General features: G+C 31.9%; 1 protein-coding gene across 1 annotated transcript; it reads left to right on the top strand.

The window, feature by feature from the left end:
• The first annotated feature begins 19368 nt into the window (after nt 1-19368).
• On the top strand, nt 19369-22588 carry LOC125863110 (myb family transcription factor EFM). Its single transcript, XM_049543250.1, has 4 exons — nt 19369-19835; nt 20483-21076; nt 21604-21680; nt 21871-22588. The coding sequence occupies exons 1-4, from the start codon at nt 19631-19633 to the stop codon at nt 22330-22332; spliced, it is 1338 nt and encodes a 445-aa protein (XP_049399207.1). The 5' UTR covers nt 19369-19630; the 3' UTR covers nt 22333-22588.
• Nucleotides 22589-25254: the final 2666 nt, after the last annotated feature.

Genomic DNA, 25254 nt, shown 5'->3' with positions numbered 1-25254 from the left:
GTTCTCTCATGGAACCCACACCCAAATTGTTAGTGTGTCGGAACGTGACACCCGATCCAATATATATGTGTCAGAAACATGACACACGATCCAATATATGTGTCGAAACGTGACACCGGTCCAATACATATGTTGGAACATGACACCCGGTCCAGTTAACACAACCACAGTCACAATCACACCCATAATGAACAGTGCACATAGTCACACAGTCAAGTAAAAGGTTCATGGCATGTAATTGTTCACACATAATCATTTCATTAGATTTGATTCATGTTTCCTTATTCAGATACATGCATGCATACAATGGAGCAATTTAAAGTCATATATCACACAACAATAAGTCGAATCATCACCTACCTCAAAACCAAGCCTGGACACTCCTAAGACACTTGAGTCTTCCCTTTCCGGAGTCTTGCGGCTTGTTCTTGGTCTAAAACAATTAATTAACGCAAGGATCAATAAACAAAGCTTAATTTACCCGGATTATAACAAAATATCAACCCAAGGTCAAATCCATGATCCTAATATTCAACTAGGGTTTTTCCCACCATTAACTTCAGGCCAAAACCCTCATAACAAGGATTCTAAGTTCTAAGAATTGAAATACGGATTAGGGGATAATTAACTTACCTTTGGTGTGAGAATTCATGGGAATTTGATAAGAAACTGCCTCGGGTCGTCCCTTAGATCTTAAGAACAAGGTTTTGCAGAAAATAACATTTTTGGGATTTTCCCCGATTTAAGTCGCAATTAGCCCACCACAGCGATCCCGCCCTAGCGAAATTAATTCCGCCCCAGCGGCTTGCACGGAGATAGAAACTCAGAATTTGAGTTCCAAGCTCCCATTTCGCAACACACCTTCAAACCTTGACATTCTAAAACTACCCTTTCATGCCAAGATTAGTTTCGGGAGTTCTACTTGCCCGAATTCAATTTCGTAAAGCCTTACAAGCTCCTTAACGTCTTGGATATCCACTCACGTGATCAAACTCATAATTAAATCTCCCATTCATTACCGGATTGCCCTATACCTCACCTAACTCAGATTTCATCCAAGTTACTATTCAGAAGTTTTCTGGCCCAAATTCCTTCCCCATTGACATTTCCAGAACGACGGGAACAAGTCGTTACAAAAAGTATCATACGCGCGTGGAAGGAGATCCCAATTTAGCAATACCACGTTAGGATGATAGCTTGGAGTGTGGGAGGTCTAACGAAGCAAAGAAGAACAAGTGAAGAAGCTGCCTCATTCGGCTAGCTGGAGGCCACTTCGGTGACTTGCCTAATGGCTTAGGCGAGGGATCCAAGATCGCCTATAGTTCCAGGGAGCTACAGAGAAGTTGCCACATTCGGCGAGTTGGAGGTCACTTCGGCGACTTACTGAATCCCTTAGGCGAGCACGACCCATCTCGCCCTTTATCCTTTTTAGGCCACTTTTGGGCCTCTTATGTAATAATAGCCTAAAACTATAAATAGCTAGTTTGGGTCTTATTTTTAGGTAGACTATTTTCAAAATGAATTATTAATGAATTGGATCTCCATTGAGAGACTTGAGAGCTTGGTGAAGCTTCTATTGAACTTAGTTTAGAAACAAGGGTTGCTTGGAGATTCAATTTCATTGAGGTTTTCGTAAGAGATTCGGTGCTTGATTCGAATTAATCGATTGAGGTCTTTAGGTTTAATATACCTTTAAGTTGTTTTTGATTTCCTTTTCTTGTGTCAATCTATTTATCTTGATTAAGTGTTTGTTTAGGGATTGTAATTGGAGGTTTTAGGATTTAATACATTCTTTAGTTGCCAATTGTTCCATAGCTTGTATCTCTTCTTCTATCTTTATTTCTTGTCTTTAATTTCTGCATTTTCATTTGTAATTCGTGGCGAGAATTACATCACTGTGTTTTACTTGAATTGAAGGCAAATGTTCATAAGCAGAAAGTGATGGCTTTTGAACAAAGGAGAGATAGTGTATTGATGTATCAATGTAGATTGTGTGTACCAAATGTGGATGAAATCCAAGAAAAGATCATGGAGAAAGCTCATAGCTCCAGATACTCTATGCACAAAGATGTATCGTGACTTGAGAGAAATTTATTGGTGGAGTAGTATGAAGAGGTGTATTGCAGAGTTTGTTGTTAAGTGCCTGAATTGCCAACAAGTCAAGGTAGAGCATCGGAGGCCTGGTGGTATGGCTCAAAACATAGATCTTTTGGATTGGAAGTGGGAGATGATAAATATGAATTTCATTACTGGTTTGCAGCAATCTCGCAGGCAGCATGGGCCACCTAACTCTTTATCTGCTAAAGTTATGATTGTTTGAAGTTAACCCAAAACTAAAAACTGAAGTTTAACTTGTACGAATCTCTAGTTGGTTTTTTCAAGTGCGATATGTATAGTATACTTAGAGGAATTTGATAACGGTGATGATGGAGATTATGACTATGCTACCACAACATTCTTGAAAAGAGGTAATGATGACTATAATTATGCTCTTGCAACATCAATATCCTTAGAAGGAGATGTCGATGATAGAGATTATGATTATGTTACAGCCGCATGATTTCATTCATTGGAGGTTTACAATCAATAGTAGCTAGATTTAGCAGGGGCGCAACATTGATTGTAGTGAAATTAAATTTATATAGTGTCTGAACTCCGATTGTTAAATATATTATAATGGCTTATACATTAAGACCCCATAAATTAGTCAATCACTTAAAATTTGTGTGAGTTAGATCTAGTTACCACTGATAATTGCTTTTAGTGGGGACTACTATATCTTTAGCGGCGATTAAAGTTTTCACGAATATTATCTTTTAAAGGCAGTAGCGACTAATAATTATTTTTAGTGGCGACTTAAAGTCCTTTGGCAACGACTAAATTGCCACAAAATTGCCACTAATATAGTATTTTAGTGGCGACAATTTAATCTTTTGGTGGTGACACAGTTGCCACTAATACAAACTTTTAGTGGCGACAATTTCATCTTTTGATGGCGACAAAAGTTACCACTAATACAAATCTTTAGTGGCGACAAATTCATCTTTTGGTGGCCACTAAAGTTGCCACTAATACATACTTTTAGTGGTGACTAAAGTTGCTACTAATACATATTTTTAGTGGCGACAAATTCATCTTTTGGCGGCGACTAAAGTTGCCACTAATACAAACTTTTAGTGGCGACAAATTCATTTTTTGGTGGCCACTAAAGTTGCCACTAAAGCAAACTTTTAGTGGCGACAAATTCATCTTTTGGTGGCGACTAATGTTGCCACTAATACATACGTTTAGTGGCGACAAATTCATCTTTTGGTGGCGACTAATGTTGCCACTAATACAAACTTTTTGTGGCGACAAATTCATCTTTTGGTGGTGACTAAAGTTGCCACTAATACGAACTTTTAGTGGCGACAAATTCATCTTTTGGTGGCGACTAAAGTTGCCTTTAATACGTACTTATTTGAAAAATGAAACTCAATTTTACTCATCCTCATCCTCATACTCAAGTACTCAAGTCTTAAAACAAGTTTTAAAAAATTGTAAAAGACTTCTCGAAAGAACTCTCAAGACTTTATGAAGGATCTCTCGATGTTTAGATGTAGTTTAGAGTAGTTAGAATCAGAAAGAAGTGAAGGTACACTTTAAAAGAATTCAGATGGGGCGGGCGACCTTGGCGCACTAAGTGGCGTGGGGCGCCAGTTCCTGAACTTCAGAGGCCTATTTCTGGCGCACTGCTGGCGCTGCGCGATAACTCTGACGAATTGTTTCTCGTTTTCTAATCCTAATACGTCTAGAATTGAATGGTTTTTTCCAAACCCTCTTAGATTCGTTTACCCAACTTAATTACATAAAAATCTACAAAAAAATTCTCAAAAACAATACTGATTAACAAGATCCTCGCCTCAAGAACTCAACCAAATATTGTAATCCAAGAATGAAGAACATCACCTCAAGAATTTCATTCAATCTCAAGAACGAAATAACATATGGAATTCACATGATTGGTGTGTGGGTGAACGAACTCAACACTATGAAAACTTACATACCTCGATTTGGCGAAGCAACTGCTCGATTCGCAAGAAATCTTGATCGTTCTTCTTTTTCTCCTCTTTTCTCTTCTTGAACTTCTCTCTAAAATTCTAAGCGTAATTTATGATTGTGAAAACTGATTAGACCCCTAAAATATTACCAAAACGTTTAAAGCTTATGGGATAAGGAAAAAATCAGAATATCCCTCATTAATTCGGGTAAATTTCTTTAACTGGACAGACTGACTTCAAACGGGCATATCTCCCTCATACAAACTCGAAATTTAACAAACTCGGTGGAGTTGGAAAGAGGATTGAAAGACCTTTCATTTGATATCTTATGGACCTCGTAACTCATCATGTACTGAAAGTTATGATCATTTGAAGTTGACTCAAAACTCACAACTTAAGCATAACTTGCCAAATTCTCAATTTGGCTCTTTCTAAATTAGTTCTTTCTAAATTTAACTCTTTCTAATAGAGAGGTGTTACAATGTATGCACCCACACAACCCACAACTTGTCTTTTTTTTTTACATACATTCCACAGAAGTTTACATAGTGTAGCCTGATTCCATCTATGAAGGTCTAGTAGGTTAATTCCACCAGCAACCTTAGGATGACATAGTTTTTCCCAAGCCACAAGTTCCTTTTTAAACCCATTAAGGTTCCCAGTCCAGAGAAACTTTCTGCAAACTAATTCTATCATTTGAATCACCTTTTTTGGTATTAAAAAAATCTCAGACCAGTATATCTGAATACCAAATAACACACTTAATAACAGAGGCGTATTCAGGATTTCATAAGGATGGATGCATTATTACGAAAAGATATATCTAAGATATAAATTTGATCGGTTTAACCTTTACATTCTTAACACTGAACTGTTAAACTTTAAAAATTATAGGTCCAACATATATAATAGTACTAGTTTTAAATTTTAATATACACATTTGATTTAATTATATAAAAATTATACCGTGCTAATATTTTTTAGGAATTTTCAATGTTACACACTTGAAATTTTTTAAAGATTAAAGCAAAAAAATAAAAGAAAAATTGATTGAAACGCCAAAAGTGGTACCGATAGCCACTTGGAGGGGTGTTAGTAACAAAAATAAGATAGATATAAGATTTAAATTTCTATATTTGCTTAAAGAGGTGCACCCAATCTTCATCGTATTGTTATATGTTACTTTTAATGTGGGTTCACACCTCTATATTTAAATATTTTTATAAAAATATAACACTACTATATATAATCTAGAGAGGGGAGCATGGGTTCACGTGAACCCACGGAACCCCCTCTAGATACGCCTCTGCTTAATAAGTTGTATTCTTCCTGAGTACAAGAGGAATTTTGCAGTCCATGTAGTGATTTTGCCTAACACTTTTTCAATCAATTAAAGGTTTGCACTATTTAACATTAAGTTTCTTGGAGCTCAAAGGTATGCCTATGCATTTAAAGGTAGCTCACCTTTTACAAAACCTAGTGTACTAAGTATAGCCTCATGTTCCAAGTGATGTACCCCTCCAAAGTCTGAAATCCTCCTAAGCTGCTTTAGAATTCTTGTAAAGCATTCCATCACTAGCATAAAAAGATAAGGGGATAGAGGATCCCCCTGTCGTAGGCCTTTTTTCACGGAGAAGGATTGAGTAGTACTACCATTCACCAGGATGGAGTAAGAAACAATGGTCACACATTGTATAATCCATTGCACAAACTTTTCAGGAAAATTCAAGTCATGGAGAACCTGCTTTAAGTACCCTTTCCTACTATGATGTTTAACCAATTCATGACTTAGAATAATATTGTCCACAATTCCCCTTCCCGGGACAAAGGCAGATTGACCATTATTAGTAAGCCAATCTATCACCTAGTAATGCTTTAGTAGCGATAATTGCTACTAATGCTTCATGTTATTGGTGACTATTATATTTTAGCGGCGACTATAGTTGCTTCCATTGCGTACTTTAAGTGCCGACTTGTATATCTTTTAGGTCAATGTATTAGTGGCCACAATAATTGCCAATAATACTTACTTTTTGGCGACTTATTTAGTATTGGCGACAATTATTTGCTAAGAATACTAACTTTTAGCGGCAACAAACATAGTATAATGTACACCGTTCAAGTCAAACTTTACTAATTTGTTGGGAGTTACTATAGTGGAGCATCACAGTAAAAGTTTATCCATATGCGATAGAGAAAATGATCAAAAGCCTCCCTAATCTATATTCAGATTTTCAACTACACACTTTAATTTTACGAGAGTCCTATCACCCCCTTGAACTATTTAAAACTAAAATAATTACACCCTTAAAAGACCACAACCACATCTGTGTTGATATGTGAATTTCACGTGCTTGACACGTGGAAATTTGATTAATTTAATATTTTTTTCAATTTTTTTTATAACTCCTTTCCCCTTTCTCCTATACTCTCCCAATTTCTTCAAATCCTAAAGTAACTTCTTCTTCCATTTCCTTCAAATCCTAAAGTAACTTCTTCTTCCATTTCCTTCAAATTCCTAAAGTAACTTTACCATAACTTTAAACACCAAAATCCACTGAAATAGGATTGTGAAGAACAAAGATGAAACAATGATAGCGGAGCTCGTCAAGTGATATTCGAGCTTTGTTCGTCGGAGAACATGAAAAACAAACTAACAAGATTTGTACATATCGTTGCTTTGTCGAGGTTTTTCTTGGTTCAGCGGAGTTCGCTGGTCTCGAAGCAGTGCGGGGGGGGGGGGAGGATTTTGCTGGTGGTTTGGGTTTCGCCGGAGGCAGGGATAGTGGTGATTGCGGTAGCATTTTACCGGCCAGTCGATCAACGGAGAGAGGGTAAACTGAAAAATAAACTAAAGGATCTATAAATAAATTAGAAAACATTCTAATTTGGGAGTTCAATTGGATTTAATGTAAACCCAATTTGATTTTATTTTTCAAATTTGATCCAAATCCCTTTTTTGGGTGATATAAATACATGTCATTTTATCTTTAATTGATTTGATTGGTTTTTATAAGTATTTTATATGAGAATTTAAAAGCTTGTGTGAAATCAACAATAATGAATCCGGTGAAGATGGTGGTGGCAATGACGGCTTAGAATGATGAATGGTGGAGGAACTTGGTCTTTGTTGCTATGGAGAAGAAATATACTCCATCCATTTCAAAAACAGAATGACCTCCTTTCCTTTTTAGTCTGTTTCAAAAAGAATGACCTTTTTCCTTTTTAGATAACATTTTAATTTCAGCTTTCCACGTGGCATGTTTAAAGCCACAAGATTGAAGGGCAATTTAGTACATTTGACATAACTTTAATTTATGACCACAAGATTCAAAAGTCTTCTTTATTTTCTAAAACTTTGTGCCAAGTCAAACCAGGTCACTCTTTGTGAAATGGAGGGAGTAATAAATAAGAAAAAAAACATATATTTGTAAAAAGAGATATTAAAAATAATGTTTTAATATTTGTTTTTTGTGCTCAAATACACCCACTTTGCCAGCTAAGCATTTAGGGAGGTAAAATTTTTAGTTTTAAACACTACAGGGGGTGATAGGATTCTCGTGAAGTTAAAGTGTGTAGTTGGAAATTCAAATATAGATTGGAGGGGTTTTTGACCATTTTCTCTATGTGATATTAATAAAAATATGACATACATCTTTATATAAAATAGGGATAAGACACAATTTCCTCTCTAGACTATAATTAAAATTTCAGAGACACATCTTAACTAAACTAATTAAGGTCCTATTACACCCTCCCCTTCCCGAATCCATTTTTTTGTAATTTCGTGTATACTTTTTTTTTTGTATCCGTAGATGATTCTTGTCTTGTTAGTTGACACTAAACACGACAACTAAAGATTAAACATGAATTTGGAATAACCTCGTAAAAGGATATATATATATATATAAAAGTCGATGGTGGTACAAGTAATATATAGTGATTTTAAAAGTTAAGTGACGAACCCACAAAGACTTGTGATCAACGGTTATCAGACTTAACTAAGTAATCAATTAATCGATTAGTATTTTCTCAAAAGTGGGATGATTTTTATTTATTACTATTATAAAATTGCAAAACTAACCAATTAAAATGTTTTAAACAATGAATCATTTCAATCAAAAAATTGTTTTCCATGTGTTGCTCTTGTGACACCCCTTACATAGCAACTGTTGCTTGTCTTCACTATTCTCACATTTTCATGTGTGACACATTGCACTTCTTCGTTAATATATTCTAAAAGCTCTCAACATGAACTACATAGACATCATAAATATATCAATATAAGCACAAATATAACGAATTATGATCAAAGATGCCAATAAAATACTAAGATATAGATATTTGTGTCAAATATCATAATCTAATTTATTTTTAATGGAAGCATAGTTGATTGATATGTAAAATATTTCATTATATATATATATATATATATATATATATATATATTATTTTTATTTATTTTTTTAATTATTTCTTTTTGTAAAATTACTTTTAATTGGCCAATTGATTTCCAATCTTCAACAATACTCTAAGTACATCTTTTGCTAAGAGGCCGACCAAAGTGATTCTAATTCCATTCTCCACTTAATTTATCATGCTTTGGATGCTTTATTTATTTATTTATATATATATATATATATATATATATATGCTCTTTTATGCAAAAGAAAAATACTAAAAAAAAATAAAAAGAAGTCAAAGCCCAAATAGAATATTAAATACTAAATACGTATATCTTGGGAAAGGACCCGTAAATTGGCAAAGTCCACACAAGATTAGCAGGATCGTCTCCTTCATTCTACATTGATTTTGACAAGAGTTGACTTCATGACTACACAATAAAATTCGTTAAAAAATCATATTTTCAATTTTATGTAAATTGTTGAATTCACTTGATATCTAAGAGTACGGGTGTATAATACCGAACTGAAAATCGAATCAAACCGCAAACCGAGTCAAACCAAAAAAAAAAACCCGACTAGTAGTTTGGTTTGACTTGGTTTGGTTTTGAAAAAAAAAACCCGACTATATTTGAGTTGGTTTGGTTTTAACTAAAAAAAACCAACCCGACATTATATATATAATTTTAAAATTTTATTTTATGCATAAAAATATTTACTTTGATATAATTTTTAAATATTTCTTATACTTTTTCATAGTTTTTATCTTTTAATATATTATTTCAAGTTTGAAACTTAAAACTATGAATGGACCAATAAAGATTATAGTCCACAGATGTTGGTAATTATAATAAAGCTTAAATCAAAATCAAATTAATACTAATGCAAAAAGAAAATCAATTCAACACTAAGAATGACAATAATATTGAATATTTGTTCTTTAGTTTTACATTGGTTTAGACAATTAAAATACATAATCTAATTTTAATTTCCTTTAATATTTAGTCATGTAACTAATACTTATTAAACTTAATTTTAGCATGATTTAGTACTTTTAAATTATGATCATTTTCATTATGACTTGTTAATTTGCAATATTTGTTTTACGCGACCTCATTATTATTATTTTTGTTGGATATTTTAGTGTCATTAATCATATCATATTGTGTTATATTTTTAAGAAACATCTTAGATAGTTGTATTTTTGTAGGACTAAAGAAATATTTGAAGTACAAGTAAATTATATGTTTGTATGAATACTTTACCGGAAAACCCGAAACAACCCAAAAAACCGAAAAACTCAAAAAAATCTGAAAAAATCCGAGGTTGAAAAACCCGAGTTTTATTGATTTGGTTTGGTTTATAAATTTAAAAACCTGACACAAATAATTTGATTTGATATTTGAAAAACTCGAACCAATCCTGCCATGTACACCCCTATCGAAGAGGATATTAGTATAGTGGCCAATTTTTTTTTATTGTAGATCACAAATTTATTACAAAAGACATCAATGATTGAGGTAATTAAGAAAACTTTTATTTATTTTGAGAATGGGAAAATGGGAAATAATTAAAAAATGAAAGAACCTAATTATCCAAAATGGATTTTTATGGGATTTAATAGAATAATCAGTTTATTCATTACTTGAATACTTTGCCAATTAAAAGATTCTTAAAGAAGGCCTTACAACCCGTAAATGTACATTTTATTCACTTTCCACAAAGCCTAAAAGAGAATAATATTTCATTATAATGCAAAATATATAGTTAAATACCAACCTTTAATTTGTATGTTTATCACTTTATAAGCTTAGGATAGGATTGAATAATAGAATTTTGAATTATTGATAACAAATATTCAAATTGATTTGGGTACTATAGTTGGGGTATATTATTGGATAAGACGGAATAGGGATATTGAAAACATCCAAATTTGCCCCAATATTATTCCAATTTGTTTTTACCATTCAGAGAGCTTTGGAATAAAATGAATGGATTTCACATGTTCAAAATTGGTAAGAAGTAACATTTAATTATACGATAATTTGTTTTTTAGATGGGCTGGTGTTTACTTTTTTTATCAGAGGTAGAGGAAGAGTGTTGACTACGTGTTTAGTTGAAATCGTCAGTAATTTTAATTTAAACTCTATATTTATCTTTTTAAAATTTCATTGAAAATGTACATATAATTAATTTAGGACCCCACAACTTTAAAAAATTAAAATCTAGAACTCATAAGCTTCAAATCTTGACTTCAACTCTGATATGTGCCCTACAAATAAAACTTATGTCTAGCGGGACAACTTTAAGGATACGGAACCTAACTTATGGGATGCTATGATGTGAAAATATAAATTATTCCCCGTGAAAAATTTATTTAGCTTGAGGAGCAAAAATTAAGGATCAGTTGGCACAAATCCCCTCCGAATTTACCCTTGTACTTTTTACTCTCAAAATTACTAAATTAGTCCCACAAACTATTAACATTATTATTTATTTTGTGCCATTTCATCCTAGGATGATTTATATTTCTCTCGAATTAGAGAATTTTTTTCCCTTTTCCCTTATTTTATACATTATACATAAAATAATTTGCTAGGCCTTTTGAGAACACAATTATGTTTCCATCATGCATGATTTGATTATGTTGATTAATAGTAAATTAAGTTGTCCTTGACTTGCATATCCCATGCCTAATCTTGGTTAGGAAGATTAATAAGTATGCAATTAGTATATCTTGCTAATCAATATTATAAATTTTCTTGAGGAATATCCACTAATTTTTATATGTAGGAGATCACACTAATTAAAGTTCTATTAAGTACGTATATATATTTGAAAATAAACGAATCTCTACCACCAAAGTAAACTTTTATATTTCCTTCAAAAGTATACTTTAGCATCATATATATACACCACTAATCCTCTCTTTTTTTCCCACTCAATATATGGTATCCGTATGAGAACCTGATTAATCTGAATCCACGCGTTGTTGGCTTAAATCAGGTCGTGGCCGTCTCTCCTAACAAGATGTTTTTCATTTCTAAGATTTAAATTTGAAACATCTTATTAATTAATTAAGGACGGAGAAATCTCAATCAACTCATTTCATCATCTTAATTTACCAGAATTTATAATGATATAATTATTAAAAATATTTGAATTTTCGACAGAAATTTCCGAGGAAAATCCTCTGAAAATTGACTATTATTCACATGTTTTTACCAGTTAGATCTTTTTTCTTGACATATTATAATGAAATACAAAAGAAAGTTCAATTAGAAAATATATTTAAGTTATATACGGATAATATAAATATATTCGATATATCTTTAACAACAGGTTGATTATTATCCTATCATACTCGCTACTAATGCTTATCGAGAAATTTACATATATATATAAAAGTAATTTGACCATGCAAATGTTTTTCATATTATTGATGCATAAAACTTAAACTCAAATAAAATATATAATTTTTTGAATGAGTTTGTAAAAAAAATAAAAAATTATAAGTTAGGTAGAAGTATTTAATACTTTACGTGCCAGAAATCATAACATGCATTTTCATATGAGCATATAATGCATGCAAGAAAAAAATAAAAAGCCAACCAAAAGTTGGCAGAAAGGAATATTTTGGAAAACAATTGGAAGGATGTGCTTTAATTTTTCTCTAATACAAATAATATTTTTTCTATTTTAATTTGCTTGCCTTATTTTTTTTTTTTCTCGATATGTCTTTTTTTTAAAAAGTATATCAATACATACTCCTACTCTTTAGTAGCGGAGCCACCTTATTGCTAGGGGTTCATCCTAATCCTTTTCGGCGAAAAATTATATCATTTATACATGGTTAAAATAATCTTTTAGGTGTATATTGTAGACGTCGAACCCCTTCGGCTACTCCGTGTATTTATTTCTTCAGATTTTAAACCCCTTAATTAAAGATCCTAGTTCCGCCATTGCTACTCTTTACACCTAACATTCTATGTGATATATTTAAAATCACAAAATTCAAAAGTTATTTTAATACATTATACATATTTTTCATTTAAAATCACAAAATAAAAAAAATTATATTAAACTCTGCACCAAGTTAAATTAAGATAAATAAATTAAAACACGGGGAATAGGCTTTCTTTTTTAGGAAAAAAGATATTCCATAGGCTTTCTTTAATCTTTAATGTGGCACTTTAATATTGCACCAATGATACACAGAAACGTTAATCTTTTTAATAATTATACTTTTGTTTAATTCTATCAAGTATAAAAAAAAGTACTTAGCTTGTCTTAATTTGAATATTTATGCTCTGTAAGTGTATGACTTTTAGACAAATAAAAGTATATTTTACTAGAATATTTCTTTCGTTGATATACTCATTATTTTTAAAAAGAAAAACATATTTTTTTTGTTAACTTAAACTTTTTAACAATAGAAAGTTCAATAAACAAATTCGTTTAATTTCTTGGTATTAATTATTTAGAAAATCATTGTTGGTGGGCTTTTTATATTAAAAGGAATATACGCGGGTTTTCCCTTTCTTTTTTCTTTTTATATTTATTTTCAATTAATTAAAAGTTAGATATATTTAATCAGATATTATGAGGATTGAAATTAAAAATTCTAAACAATTTAAGGACCAAAAGCGCAAATTTTCAATATGTACACAACATACACATATATAGCGGTGTCCATTTTTCACAATTATTTAGTATAGTATTATATTACGTAAAAATTAATCTATGGTGGAGTTTTCCAATTTAAAATTTTGGTGGGGGTGGGGGGGTTTTTTTTGGGTGGGGGGGGGGGGGATAGAACATTCTAAAAATTGGACTTCCAGACAAAAGGGATATTCAGAAGGACCATATATTATGGGAATATAATCTAAAAAACGTGTCACTAGGAGAATCCCATGCATAGGACAGACAAACTAACCTTTTAAAAAAATAAAATAGATATACACTGACAAGCAAAAAAATTACAATCCTCAAAGCATTTTACACGTTACGTTGTCAAAATTATCATATCAGATTTGTTATAAATTTTACCTATTTATTATAATAAAAGAATCTATACATCGACAATGTTAGAGTAAACTCTTTTTTGTTATCACTAAGAATAGTGGCAAGATGAATATAATTCGTTCATTCTTAATCAGAGTCTGATATGAACTTCAGATGAAAATTTTCATTGAGTCTGATATGAACTTCAGATGAAAATTTTCGTTCGAGAGCAAAAAAAAATTCTGTTTGATAGATTGTGTATTACATGAATTGAGATTAATAATCAGGACTTTATAGTATAAATATCGAACACTGAATAAAGAGAAAAAAGAAAGGGGAATAGGAGAAGAGAATCTTCAAAAAAGTTATGTTTTGGAGAGTTGAGAGAGTCTTGTAAATGAAGAGTGATCATAGAAAGCAACAAATTAAAGCTCCATCATTCACCCAATACACTTCAAAACACCTCTTTTTTTTCTTTCTTTCTTTTGGCAAAGTCCAAAAGCTAAGGAATTAGATGCAGTCTCTCTCTTTCTCTTTCTCTTTCTCTTTCACTTTGTGTAATATTCCTCTAATGAAAAGGCCTATGTTGTTACTGTTACTATATGAGTGGAATAATTAGATGTAAGAGTTTTAACTTTTTCGAGGGGTATATTTAGATATATTAATTTGGTCTTTACTGTTAACTGAGTAAATATTATGACTCACTCTAATTATGTCAAGTGGACATTAAATGTTGATGTAACACATAATTTTTAGAGATATCTAGATGATTTTAAGTTGAAGTGTTTAGCTTATAAAATAGTGGAGACGAATTAAGTATACATGTGTCTATTCAAATTAAATTGAAGTATTTGTAAGTTGAGATTAAATTTAAGTACTTATTTATATTTTATATATATATATATAATATTAATGTATACATAACCAATTATGATGAAGTCTTGTATTTGAGCGGTAAGAACAGAGTTCTCCTTGCAATAATGTTTCTATCATAATCAACTTTCTAGGATTAGAATTTAAATTAATCGAAGCAATGAATTCGGAATATCAAATACTTAGAAGCACGGAAAAGGTTTACTAATCTTACTTTGTGTACTGCTATGCTAAGTGAGCGTCTAATAGTCATTCTAAAAAAGTTGTACCCAACTATATGCTACCACTAAGGTGTGTTTGGTAGGACGTTTTCTTAGGTAATTGGTTGGCTTAAATATCTTGTAAATATTTTTAAAATAATTTTTTTTTAATTTAAGAAAAATGACTTTTCTAATATAAAATAAAATAAATTTCTAAAATTCTTTTTCAACCTTATCACCCGACCCAAATTTGGAATTCAACTCCCGACTCCAACCCCGTTCAGAATCAGGGCCAAGGTCGAGAATAGGGCCTCAAATCATGACAGGAAGTCAAATCCTAAATCGAGGTCATAATCAAAAGTTGAGAGTCAAGTCTAAGATTGGGGTTAGGGTCAAGGTCAAGATTTTAAACTCGAGTCAGGATCAAGAGTCATGAGTTAAGGATTGAGAGTGGGGTCTTGTATCAGGGTTTGGATTCAGGTTCTAAGTCATGGTCGATGTTAGGTCCTAGGTTGCGTGTTGAGGTTATGTCATTATAGGTTGGGAGTCAGGCTCCAGGTCGGTGTTGGGTGTCAAGCTGAATTTGGGGTCAGGTCAGATTTCAGATCCTGATAGAGGTATGCCTCTGTTTTAAAGGGTGGGGATCCGGATCTGATGTTATAGCATTTGTCTAGATCATATATACAGGCTCATGATATGATATATTTTCTTACTAATTACCAAACATCAAAAAATAAGTTAAAAATCACTTATTTTCTAGGTGATATATAAAACATTTTTCTTTATATCAAACACACCCTAAGTTTAATTATGGTTAATCATAGCATGCCATATTACCAAAGGATGTAGTAAATGAATGAGATCCATGCATTCTTAATCAGTAATCTCAAGTCAATTTTTAAAATTGAAAAATTCTTAATAGGTATCGCATCCCTCCTAATCTTATACTTTACAAATTTAAATTAACTAAATGATTGAGTTTCATACACCAAATGATTAAAAATACAATAATTAAGACATGACATAGTGATATCAAAGTTGAAATGTTACAAATAAGATAACAAATGGAAATTAGAATTAGTCTATATAGAAATATGCTCTTTTCATTCCAATTATTCATGCATAGTTTTAAAAAGATAAATGAAATTCTTGTTCCACTAACTGCAATTCTTCTATTCATAAAATAAGATAACTACCTCTCCTCAAGTTACAAATGAATATTAAGAGGTTTAATTTAAGGAAGCTGTGTGTTAAAAATGAAGAACAAAAAAAATCCCTTTTCTTGAATGGTCATCTCATCCAAACAATATATCCACAAATAGCTAAAAAAAAATCATAATGAAAATAGAATGTTAGTTTTACTTAGGATGAATAGAAAGGGTGTAGTGATCCATGAAATATTTCAGAGAGTCGATATCTAACTGTAAACCCTATGTCTGAATTTGAACTAGATTGAAATTCGGTTCAACTTCAAATGTTAATCAAGTTTAAAACTTGAAAAATATAATAAAAAAATTCTGAATTCGCGATTACAAACATAATAAGAGCCAATTTCATTTTATTTTTCTCAAACTTTACTATGGTATGATCGATGATTTGAGAAAATTGTGCTAAAAGTTTGGTCAAGATCCAATCTTTCTCAAGAAATATTATAATTTAATTAGAAAACAATATAAAGAATCTAGGTACCTTCCTATCCACTTCATTAAAGTTATTTAGCAGAAGAAGATTCCCCACAATCCCTTAAGCTCCCTTTAATATACTTTTTAAATTCTTGTGAGACATAATTTGTTCCTTTTTATAAGATCCTTCACTCTTACTTACCTTTCCTTAATTTAGAGTCGTAGAATTGGAATTCCAGATATTCTTTTCTTTCAACCAAATATTATATTCTTTTGTAAATCAATGAATTTGAATAGATTAGATATTCTCTTTCACACACACATTATATGTGCACTCAATTCTATAAAACAATTATGTAACTTTTGAAGCAAATAAAGAAAAGTTCTTTTGGTTTTCCGCTCGGTATTCGATATATACATTTGTATTGAGATTTTTGATTAAATTTAAATTCATGCATTGCAGGATTTATTTTTGGAAATAGCATTCTCGATAGTATTTTATTTTTCATTTCCAAAAGTTTAAATTTCAGACATCTGATTAAAGAATGGAGAATCTCAATTGATGATAAAAGAAAGTTGCTTTCGTTGATTGATACTTAAGCACCATCTTTAATATGTCCTCCTTTTTCTCTCCCATGCTTACTATAACATGGTTTTGAAAAAGACAATGGTAGCATTTTTTATCCTTGAAATTCTAATTTTGATCTTTATGACAATTGAATCAAACATATTTAACCTTTTTAAAGCATAATTAATATTTAATCAATTAAAAATATATGTTAATTTTTGGCCACTTTTTATAATTGTGGTCTTAGAATTATCTTGTGCACATCTAAATTTATAGGGTATTTATTACCTCCTACCAACACAATTATGTAGATATCATGTAATTTTGTCCAGCAAATCTTGAATAAGTATACTCCCTCCGTTTCAAAAAGAATCATCTCCTTTTCTTTTTAGTCTGTTTCAAAAAGAATGACCTCTTTCCTTTTTTTGGTAACATTTTAATTTCAGCTTTCCACGTGGCATGTTTAAAGCCACAAGATTGAAGGGCAATTTAATACATTTAACATAACTTTAATTTAGGACCACAAGATTCAAAAGTTTTCTTTATTTTCTAAAACTCCGTTTCAAGTCAAACCAAGTCACTCTTTTTGAAACGGAGGGAGTACTAATAATTAGACTATTTCTAGAACTGTAGTACTCTAAAATATGAAGTATTATCCAAACTTAAGAAAAAACATGAGTAATTATATAATGTAATGGTTAATATATAGTTTGTTAAACTTATGAAGATTCAAAATAAGAGGGATCATATGTGCACATTTCAAATTATTGAAGGTTAAATATGTCTAGCTAAATATCACAAGGGCTAAATCACAATTTATCAATATTTAAGGGATTAAAAGTGCAAATTTCCCTAAATAAATAAATAAATAGAAGAACAACATAATGGATGTATATGCTAGTGGGGGGAAAAACTTTATAATTAGTTAAATCAACCATAGAAATGGAATCAAGATTCACATCATTAATTTAAAGAATTGGTGCATTTGAATAATTTGCTTAAAAGTACATTTGTAAGTACTACTATCAACTCTATACACCATGAAAATAATTTAATTAATTACTATTACTATAGTTGAATATAATTTATTTTCTTGAAAATGTTTTTGTTAGTGGCATACTGTCTGTAAGATACCCATTAAGCCCAAAAGTAGAATTGTATTTAGAATCTTGAATAACACAACTAACTAGATGAATCTTTTGTAGCATATTATTAAGTTAAAGATGTAGAAAATTTGTAAGTTTAAAGATTAAAAGAAGCTAAAAGGAAAAGGTAAACCCTATGAGAAGAAGGAAGAAGAAGAGAATATCATCTTTTATTTTGAGTGATTATAGAATTTCATATAAAGACTGTCCTAAAGTACCAAAGGTTCCAAAATCAGACTCTTTTCTTTTCTCTAATCACATGACACCTAAATTGATTCCTTCTTTTACATCTCAACCATTTAACTTATATAATTATAACTTTTACATTATCAGTATAATTTTATCGACTATAATATGTTCATGAGTTAATTACTTTATATTTTTCAGAAAACTAATTATATGAGTGGTTAGAGCATTGTATACATTGATAGATGAATAATCGTGAACATAATAATTATTAGGTGATAGCTAGGTCAAGGCACGAGGTGATTCATCATGCATTCATGCTCAAACATGATATAATCGCACGATAGAGATGATTTATTGACATTGAATTATCATAAATAAAATGAAAACGAGATTTGTGTCAGTGATCAAGACCTCGCAAATAACAATGCTCGCAGCTTTCCATATGGGGTTCGAAACCCAAATATAATCGTTGAGTGAATTATACCTCTTGTGTGTTAGTTGACCTAAGTCGCACCCTTACTGTTGGAATGAGGCTCGACGTGGCCTCTGAATTGTAGGTAGATGAGTTTTAGCCTCATACAACTCGAGCCTTAAATATGGAAAGTATAGAAGAGATCGAAAAATTCAGCAACAGCTAGCTTTTGATCGAGGGCGGGATAAAACTTGCTTCTTCCCTATCCGCGCTACTATTGGAATGAGGCTCGACATGGCCTCTGAATGATAGGTGGATGAGTATTTGCCTCATACAGCTCGAGCCTTGGGGAAAGTATAAAAGATATCAAAAAATTCAGCAGCCAGATGACGATTGAGGGAGGGATAAACTTTCTTCACAAGCATATCCCTCAAAAAAACTGATCCTGATATCCATGGGTTTAAATTCTACAATCATTGACGGTATGAAAGAATATTTACTGAATTAGATCACTTATAATATTATTATAAGCAAATTTTATGATAAAGTATATAAAATAAATTAGCGGCATAATAAGAATAATAATTGATCTTCTATAACATGTTAAAATAGACCGGTAATATTTGATATATAAATAAAAACAATTGTTCATGACAAATCCTAGCCATATATACCTCAAGACAACTTACCCTTTCACACTTTCATGACTACCAACAAATAGCTTTTTGCCTTTACTCTTTACAAGAAGTTACTATCCCTTCTTTTCTCTTCTTTTTTTTTTTAATCTTTTTTTTTTCTTTATTTTCTTTATCCTTCCCTTTGCTTTTACTTTTCACTTTTTTTTTCCTCTTTCAAGAATCTTTACTTTATTCTCCCTCGAACTTAACCCTCTAAAAAGACCACCATCCTCTTCACAAATATTTGAATCCACCTTGTGTTCATAAACAAACAATTCCTCCCTTTTTTCCTCTCTATTCCACACACACCACTTTGTGTTTTCAAAAACCTAACAACTTTTTTTATCATCTTCCTTATTTGAACATGAATACAAATCCATTTGTTGTTTGAGGATTATATACGCGAAATATCTGACTAGACACTTGTACTTGCACCGAATTTTAAAGCTAGACCTAGCTCCTTTTTTTGAGTTTTTGAAAAAAATATATTGGCAATCATGAATATGGCATCATCAAATTCAGAATTAAGCCTTGAATGCAAACCCCATCAAAGTTATTCTATGCTTTTGAAATCATTTGGTGAGAAAAATATTGATCAAACACAAAATCTTGAAGAATTCTTAACTCGACTTGAAGAAGAAAGGGTCAAGATTGATGCATTCAAACGTGAACTTCCCCTTTGCATGCAACTTTTAACCAATGGTACGTAATTTATTATCTCTTCATTCGTTTCAACAACTAGTATCCATCTTCTGATACGTATACTGATTGTGTAAATAATTTTATACGATCATAATAAATCTTACTTTAGCTTATTATAAGGTAGACATGTCTTTCTTTGTGCACAAGTTTATGTATGAGATGTATCAAAATCAAGAATAGTAGGACTCAAAAATTATTGATTATATCATTTAAGAGTATGATGATTAAGGAAACTATTCAACATAATTGTTATATATAAGGTAATTATTGGTATATCTTTATGATAAGTATTATAATTGATAACCTAATAAAAATGGTACGCAACATGCTATAACATGTTAAACTACATTGATATGTATTAAAGTTTGTGTATTCATAGGTAGGATATATAGAACTTAAATCTTTCATTCAATATATAGCACATATGCTAGCTTAAACCTTATTAATAGTCTATTTTTTTTATTACTCGTTGCCTTTTCAAACCTGTTATGATAACTCTCGGTCTCTCAAATACAACCTCTCTATCTTTCAAAATCGGGGTAAGGTCTGCGTATATCCTATCCTCTTCAGACCTGACTTGTGAACTTACACTGCGTATGTTGTTGTTGCAAGTCTAATATTGGTCCATTTTTTTTGGGAATTAACAGCTATGGAGGCTTCAAGGCAACAACTTCACTCCCATAGGGAAAGTAATCATATTGGACACATGAGACCAGTTCTTGAAGAATTCATTCCACTTAAGAATAACAATGCAAGTGTTGAATTAGGAGGTGAAAAAATAGTAGCAAATAACACATCTACTATTGTTGATAATAAGGCAAATTGGATGACTTCTGCCCAATTATGGAGTCCACCAAGTGATCATCAAGAAACAAAGCAACAAGTACAAATATCAACTACTTGTAACAAAGAAAATGATCATCATAATATGGCCTTTTCTGTTGCCCCAAAATTATCATTGGACAACAACAATTCTTCATGTCCAAGTCCAACAACACTAGCACTTACTTCATCTAATAAACAAAATAATAATGAGACATTATTACAAGTGGAAGATAACAATAATAATAACAAGAATTTGGAAATTCAACAAGACTCTCAAGGCATTGGAGGTGGTACCAACAGCACAAGTACAAGTACTCAACAACAACAACAACCACATAGAAAGGCAAGAAGATGTTGGTCACCTGATTTGCATAGGCGTTTTGTTAATGCTCTTCAAATGTTAGGTGGTTCTCAAGGTAATAACATATTTGTCTATACCAATCTTTTTTTATTCATTTATTCTTGTTTTATGTTATATATACTGATGAAGGAGAGTCTTGGAGCAACGATAAAGTTGTTTTTGAGTGACCTAGGTTATCGATTCGAGCCGTGAAATCAGTCTATCCAGGTTGGGTGGTGCGACTCTTCTCTGAACTTTGTGTGAACACGAGATGTGTTGTGCATCAGACTACACTCTTTTTAGATTATATACATTGATTATGTAAATAACAGTACAAATAAAATTTTAACTTGTGAACGACGTAATTATATAAAAGAAAATACATAATCATTGCAAAGGGAAAAAAAAACTCTCATTTTGGTAAATCTATATATTTAGATAAGTTTCTTGTTATAGTCTAGTCTTACATGTACTTTTTATTGGTCTTTCAAACTTTTAAACTGTTTGTTTATAGTCAAAAAGAATTATCATGTCATCATTTGTTTTTTTTTTCTTACTTTGCAAGCAAGCAATCTAATCTTTTTTCTGTGTAATGATTTTCAGTGGCCACTCCAAAACAAATCAGAGAGTTGATGAAAGTTGATGGATTGACCAATGATGAAGTTAAAAGCCATTTGCAGGTATACATGTTAACCAATTGCAACCTCCCCTCACCCCAATCCCCCCCGCCCCCCACACACACAACTCCCAAGAAAACTAACCCTACATAAGTTTGATTATTCTTTTTATTTTATATTTAATAATATACTTTTATAATCATAAAAATGTCATGACATATTTAAGTTAATTCGTTTTAATTTAATTATACAGAAGTATAGACTTCACACTCGAAGACCAAGTCCAAGTCCACAAGCAACAACAGCACCACCTCACCTAGTGGTTTTAGGTGGCATATGGGTCCCACCAGAGTATGCGGCCGCGGCCGCACACGGTGGTGCACCACCTACAGCCACATTTTATGGACCACATTCAACTAGCCATGCACCATCACCTCACTATATTGCAGCCCCACAAGCAATAGCTCAAGAGTTCTATAATACGCCACAACCATTACAATCACTCCACCACCTCCAGCACCACCAACAATTATACCATCCTGGTAGTCACGTGTACAAGCCACAATCAAAATCACATTCTCACTCGCCCGAATCTGACGCCCGAGGAACGGGTCAACACGGTGATCGGTCATCGGAGAGTATCGAAGACGGAAAATCGGAGAGTTATAGTAGTGAAAATGGTGGAGAGAGGAAGGTTGTGGTACACAAATTCTAGCAATTTTTATGTGATTTTAACTTAGTTTAATTTAGTGATAATTTATTAAGATTAGGTTAGATAAATAATTAGAAGGTTCTTGTTGTTGAAGGGGAAAAATATTGCTTCCTTTTTTTTATAGTACTACTACTCAAAGGAAGGGTAAAAAGGGAATAATGAAAAAGGTAGTGTTTGTTTTGTTTGAGATTCTCATTGTATGCTTTAATATCCTAATTGGATAAAGTTTGAAAAATCAGATTTATTTGGTTTTCTTGGAGTTTTGTGGGTCTTTTTGACAATTTTCTCCTTTTGCTCAGTTTGAGAAATTGACATTTACTTTTTTAATAAAAGAATAAATACTTCTATCACTTACATTCACATGATACTTTGATAAGCTTCCTCTCTGTCATTTCATGTGACAATGATGTTTAATTTTAATTAAGATGCTAATTTGACTTTTAAAATATAGGCTTAAGTCATCTGCGGCCCCTTAAAGTTGTCCGCATAATTCGTTTAAACACCTCAACTAAGGTTTGTACCTATTGAACACCTATGCTCCTTAAAATTGATACCTATTTGACATTTTTTTTTCACTCAACCAAAAATCTGATATGTGTGTACTACACTCGCTGTGACATGACAAATTGATGAATTAAATGATGACATGTGGCATTTGGTTCCAAAAATTTATTTTAAAAACGAATTCTAAAAAATAACTATTTTAATCTATTTAGCTAACTAAAAAAAATAAAAAAGAATTTTCTAAAAAACTCACTCATCCACCCCACGGCAACCCCTCATTTTTTTCTCTCCAGTTGATCCAAATCGTCCCCAACTCTCCAACAAGACAGTCCCTTCCTCAATCGATTTTTCAATTGTAATCCTCTTCTCTCCATCTAGTTTTGGTACGAGGAAGATGAAAAAGGTTTCGTCGGAAAATTTTGAATTCCTATTATCATGACCGGAAAAAATGGAGTTACCTGACATATTTTTCTGAATTCCATAGCTGGTGTTTTTTGGAGTTGAAGAACTCTTCGTTTCTTTTTAAGTATCAATTTTAATTCTATGGAATTTCATGATACCATTTTTAATAAGCTTAATTAGTTTACATTTTAATTTGAAGTGGTGATGTCTGTTTGAGTGACCAGAAATAGATATGAACGGAGGCCAGCTAACTTTTTTCACTTCAATGTCTGAAAATCTTATTTCTTCTTGCAAAATCATACCAATTCGTAGATTTAGAATTCTTCTTTCTTTTTGCAAGATCACATCAATGCGTAGGTTCAGATTTAGAAAGAAAAAGAAGTGCAGAGAGTTTGGAGTTTGAGGAAGAAGATGATGGCTGGAATAATGTCACGACCCGAGTTTACACCCTGGACGTGGCCGGCACTCAAGAACCATTGTTGGTCCCCAAGCGAACCCTCATCCTGGCTGACTACAAGCGGAAGACTAACTTAAGCATGCAAAAGCTTAAAACTGAAATAAAATTCAATAAACTCAACTTTTGAAACTTTAACTCAAATGAACAACTTAGAATAAAAATAATATATTCAACTCGCCATAAAATAGGCACTTAAGTCTTTAAAACATTTAATAAAATAAATTAATAATACAGACTTCTTAACTATACTGACTATCTACGAAGCCTCTAACTGATAAAGATGGAAGTCAGGACAAGACCCACGACATCCTAACAACTAATATAACTGAAAGGTAAATGAAATCCTCCGAAAGCAGGGAGGCTCACCATAGCTAACTCGAACTCTCGGATGTATCAACGAAGCTCCTGTTGATGATTCTGAATACCTGTGTCTGCATCATGAGAAAATGCAAGCCAAATGGCTCAGTACGTGGAATGTACGAACATGTAAGAGGAATTTTAAAACATAAACATAAGCTTGAAACTTGATAGAAATGAAACATACTTACCTCTTCTCAAACTTACTCAACTCAAGGAATACTCAAGGGTACTCAAAACTACTCAAACTTACTCAACTCAGAAGTACTCAAGGATAAGATACTCAACTCCGAGATTATATACTCAACTCAAGGATATGATATTTGACTCAAAGATATGATATTCGACTCTGGATACTCAAATCTGAATACTCAACTAAATATGACTGAACTCATTTCAATATAAAGCAATTTAAAACAAGTGCAATATAAAGAAACAAACTGTTTAAAAACATCCTGTCAAATCTGTGTGTATGCAAGGATACAACATAACTCTGAAATGTATACAAAAATACAATAAACTAGTGTATATAAAAATACAATAACTTGTGTGGGAGTTTCTCTAACCGACAACCATCACATAAGAGCTATAGTGATGATACAACGATCTACCTCACGCTGCCAGCGCATCCTATACCCGACCAAAGGTATAAGACCTGAACTACTAATGGATCCACTAGTCTATGTGAAAAAGGTTCATCTAAAAAGTATGACTCTTTTCTACCCATGATGGCTACATGGTTTATGGAGGCTGTGAGTTGTCTGAACCCTCCCCCATATCGGTGCTCAATACTACTCCCAAAAATATACTAGCTCTTATGTTTTAAAAACATACTTCTTTCTGTTGATTTGAGATAATTGCTCAAAAACTTAGCTCAAAGGCTATCTTGGAAATCTCAGTTTCCCTACTTGCTTCATTTAGAAAAGCTATTACTCTTTTCTGAAAACTAGCCCGAAGGCCCTTTGGAAATCTCAGTTTCCGTTCTTATTTAAATGTGAAAACATTTATAAACTCTTTGGGAATACTTAGTCCCCATATACTTTTGAAGAAAAGGACTTCAAACTTTACTCTTCACTCTTTACTGAACTCAAAACTTAAGTCTTAAAACAAAGGTAAAACATTTGTAAAAGACTTCTTAAAATGTGGTTCGTGTCGAATGATGGACATGAACAACTCAATGTAAGGTTTTCAATAACCACAGATAG

The sequence above is a fragment of the Solanum stenotomum genome, chromosome 4 (assembly GCF_019186545.1).
Source record: "Solanum stenotomum isolate F172 chromosome 4, ASM1918654v1, whole genome shotgun sequence".
Taxonomy (NCBI): domain Eukaryota; kingdom Viridiplantae; phylum Streptophyta; class Magnoliopsida; order Solanales; family Solanaceae; genus Solanum; species Solanum stenotomum.
Note: the sequence above shows the minus strand (reverse complement) of the source record. Positions and strands in the feature narration are given on the sequence as shown.

Coding starts and splice junctions, on each gene's coding strand:
- LOC125863110 (XM_049543250.1), top strand. CDS start 19,631: ATGAATATGGCATCATCAAATTCAGAATTAAGCCTTGAATGCAAACCC. Junction 19,836..20,482: donor CATGCAACTTTTAACCAATG/GTACGTAATTTA, acceptor GGGAATTAACAG/CTATGGAGGCTTCAAGGCAA. Junction 21,077..21,603: donor AATGTTAGGTGGTTCTCAAG/GTAATAACATAT, acceptor AATGATTTTCAG/TGGCCACTCCAAAACAAATC.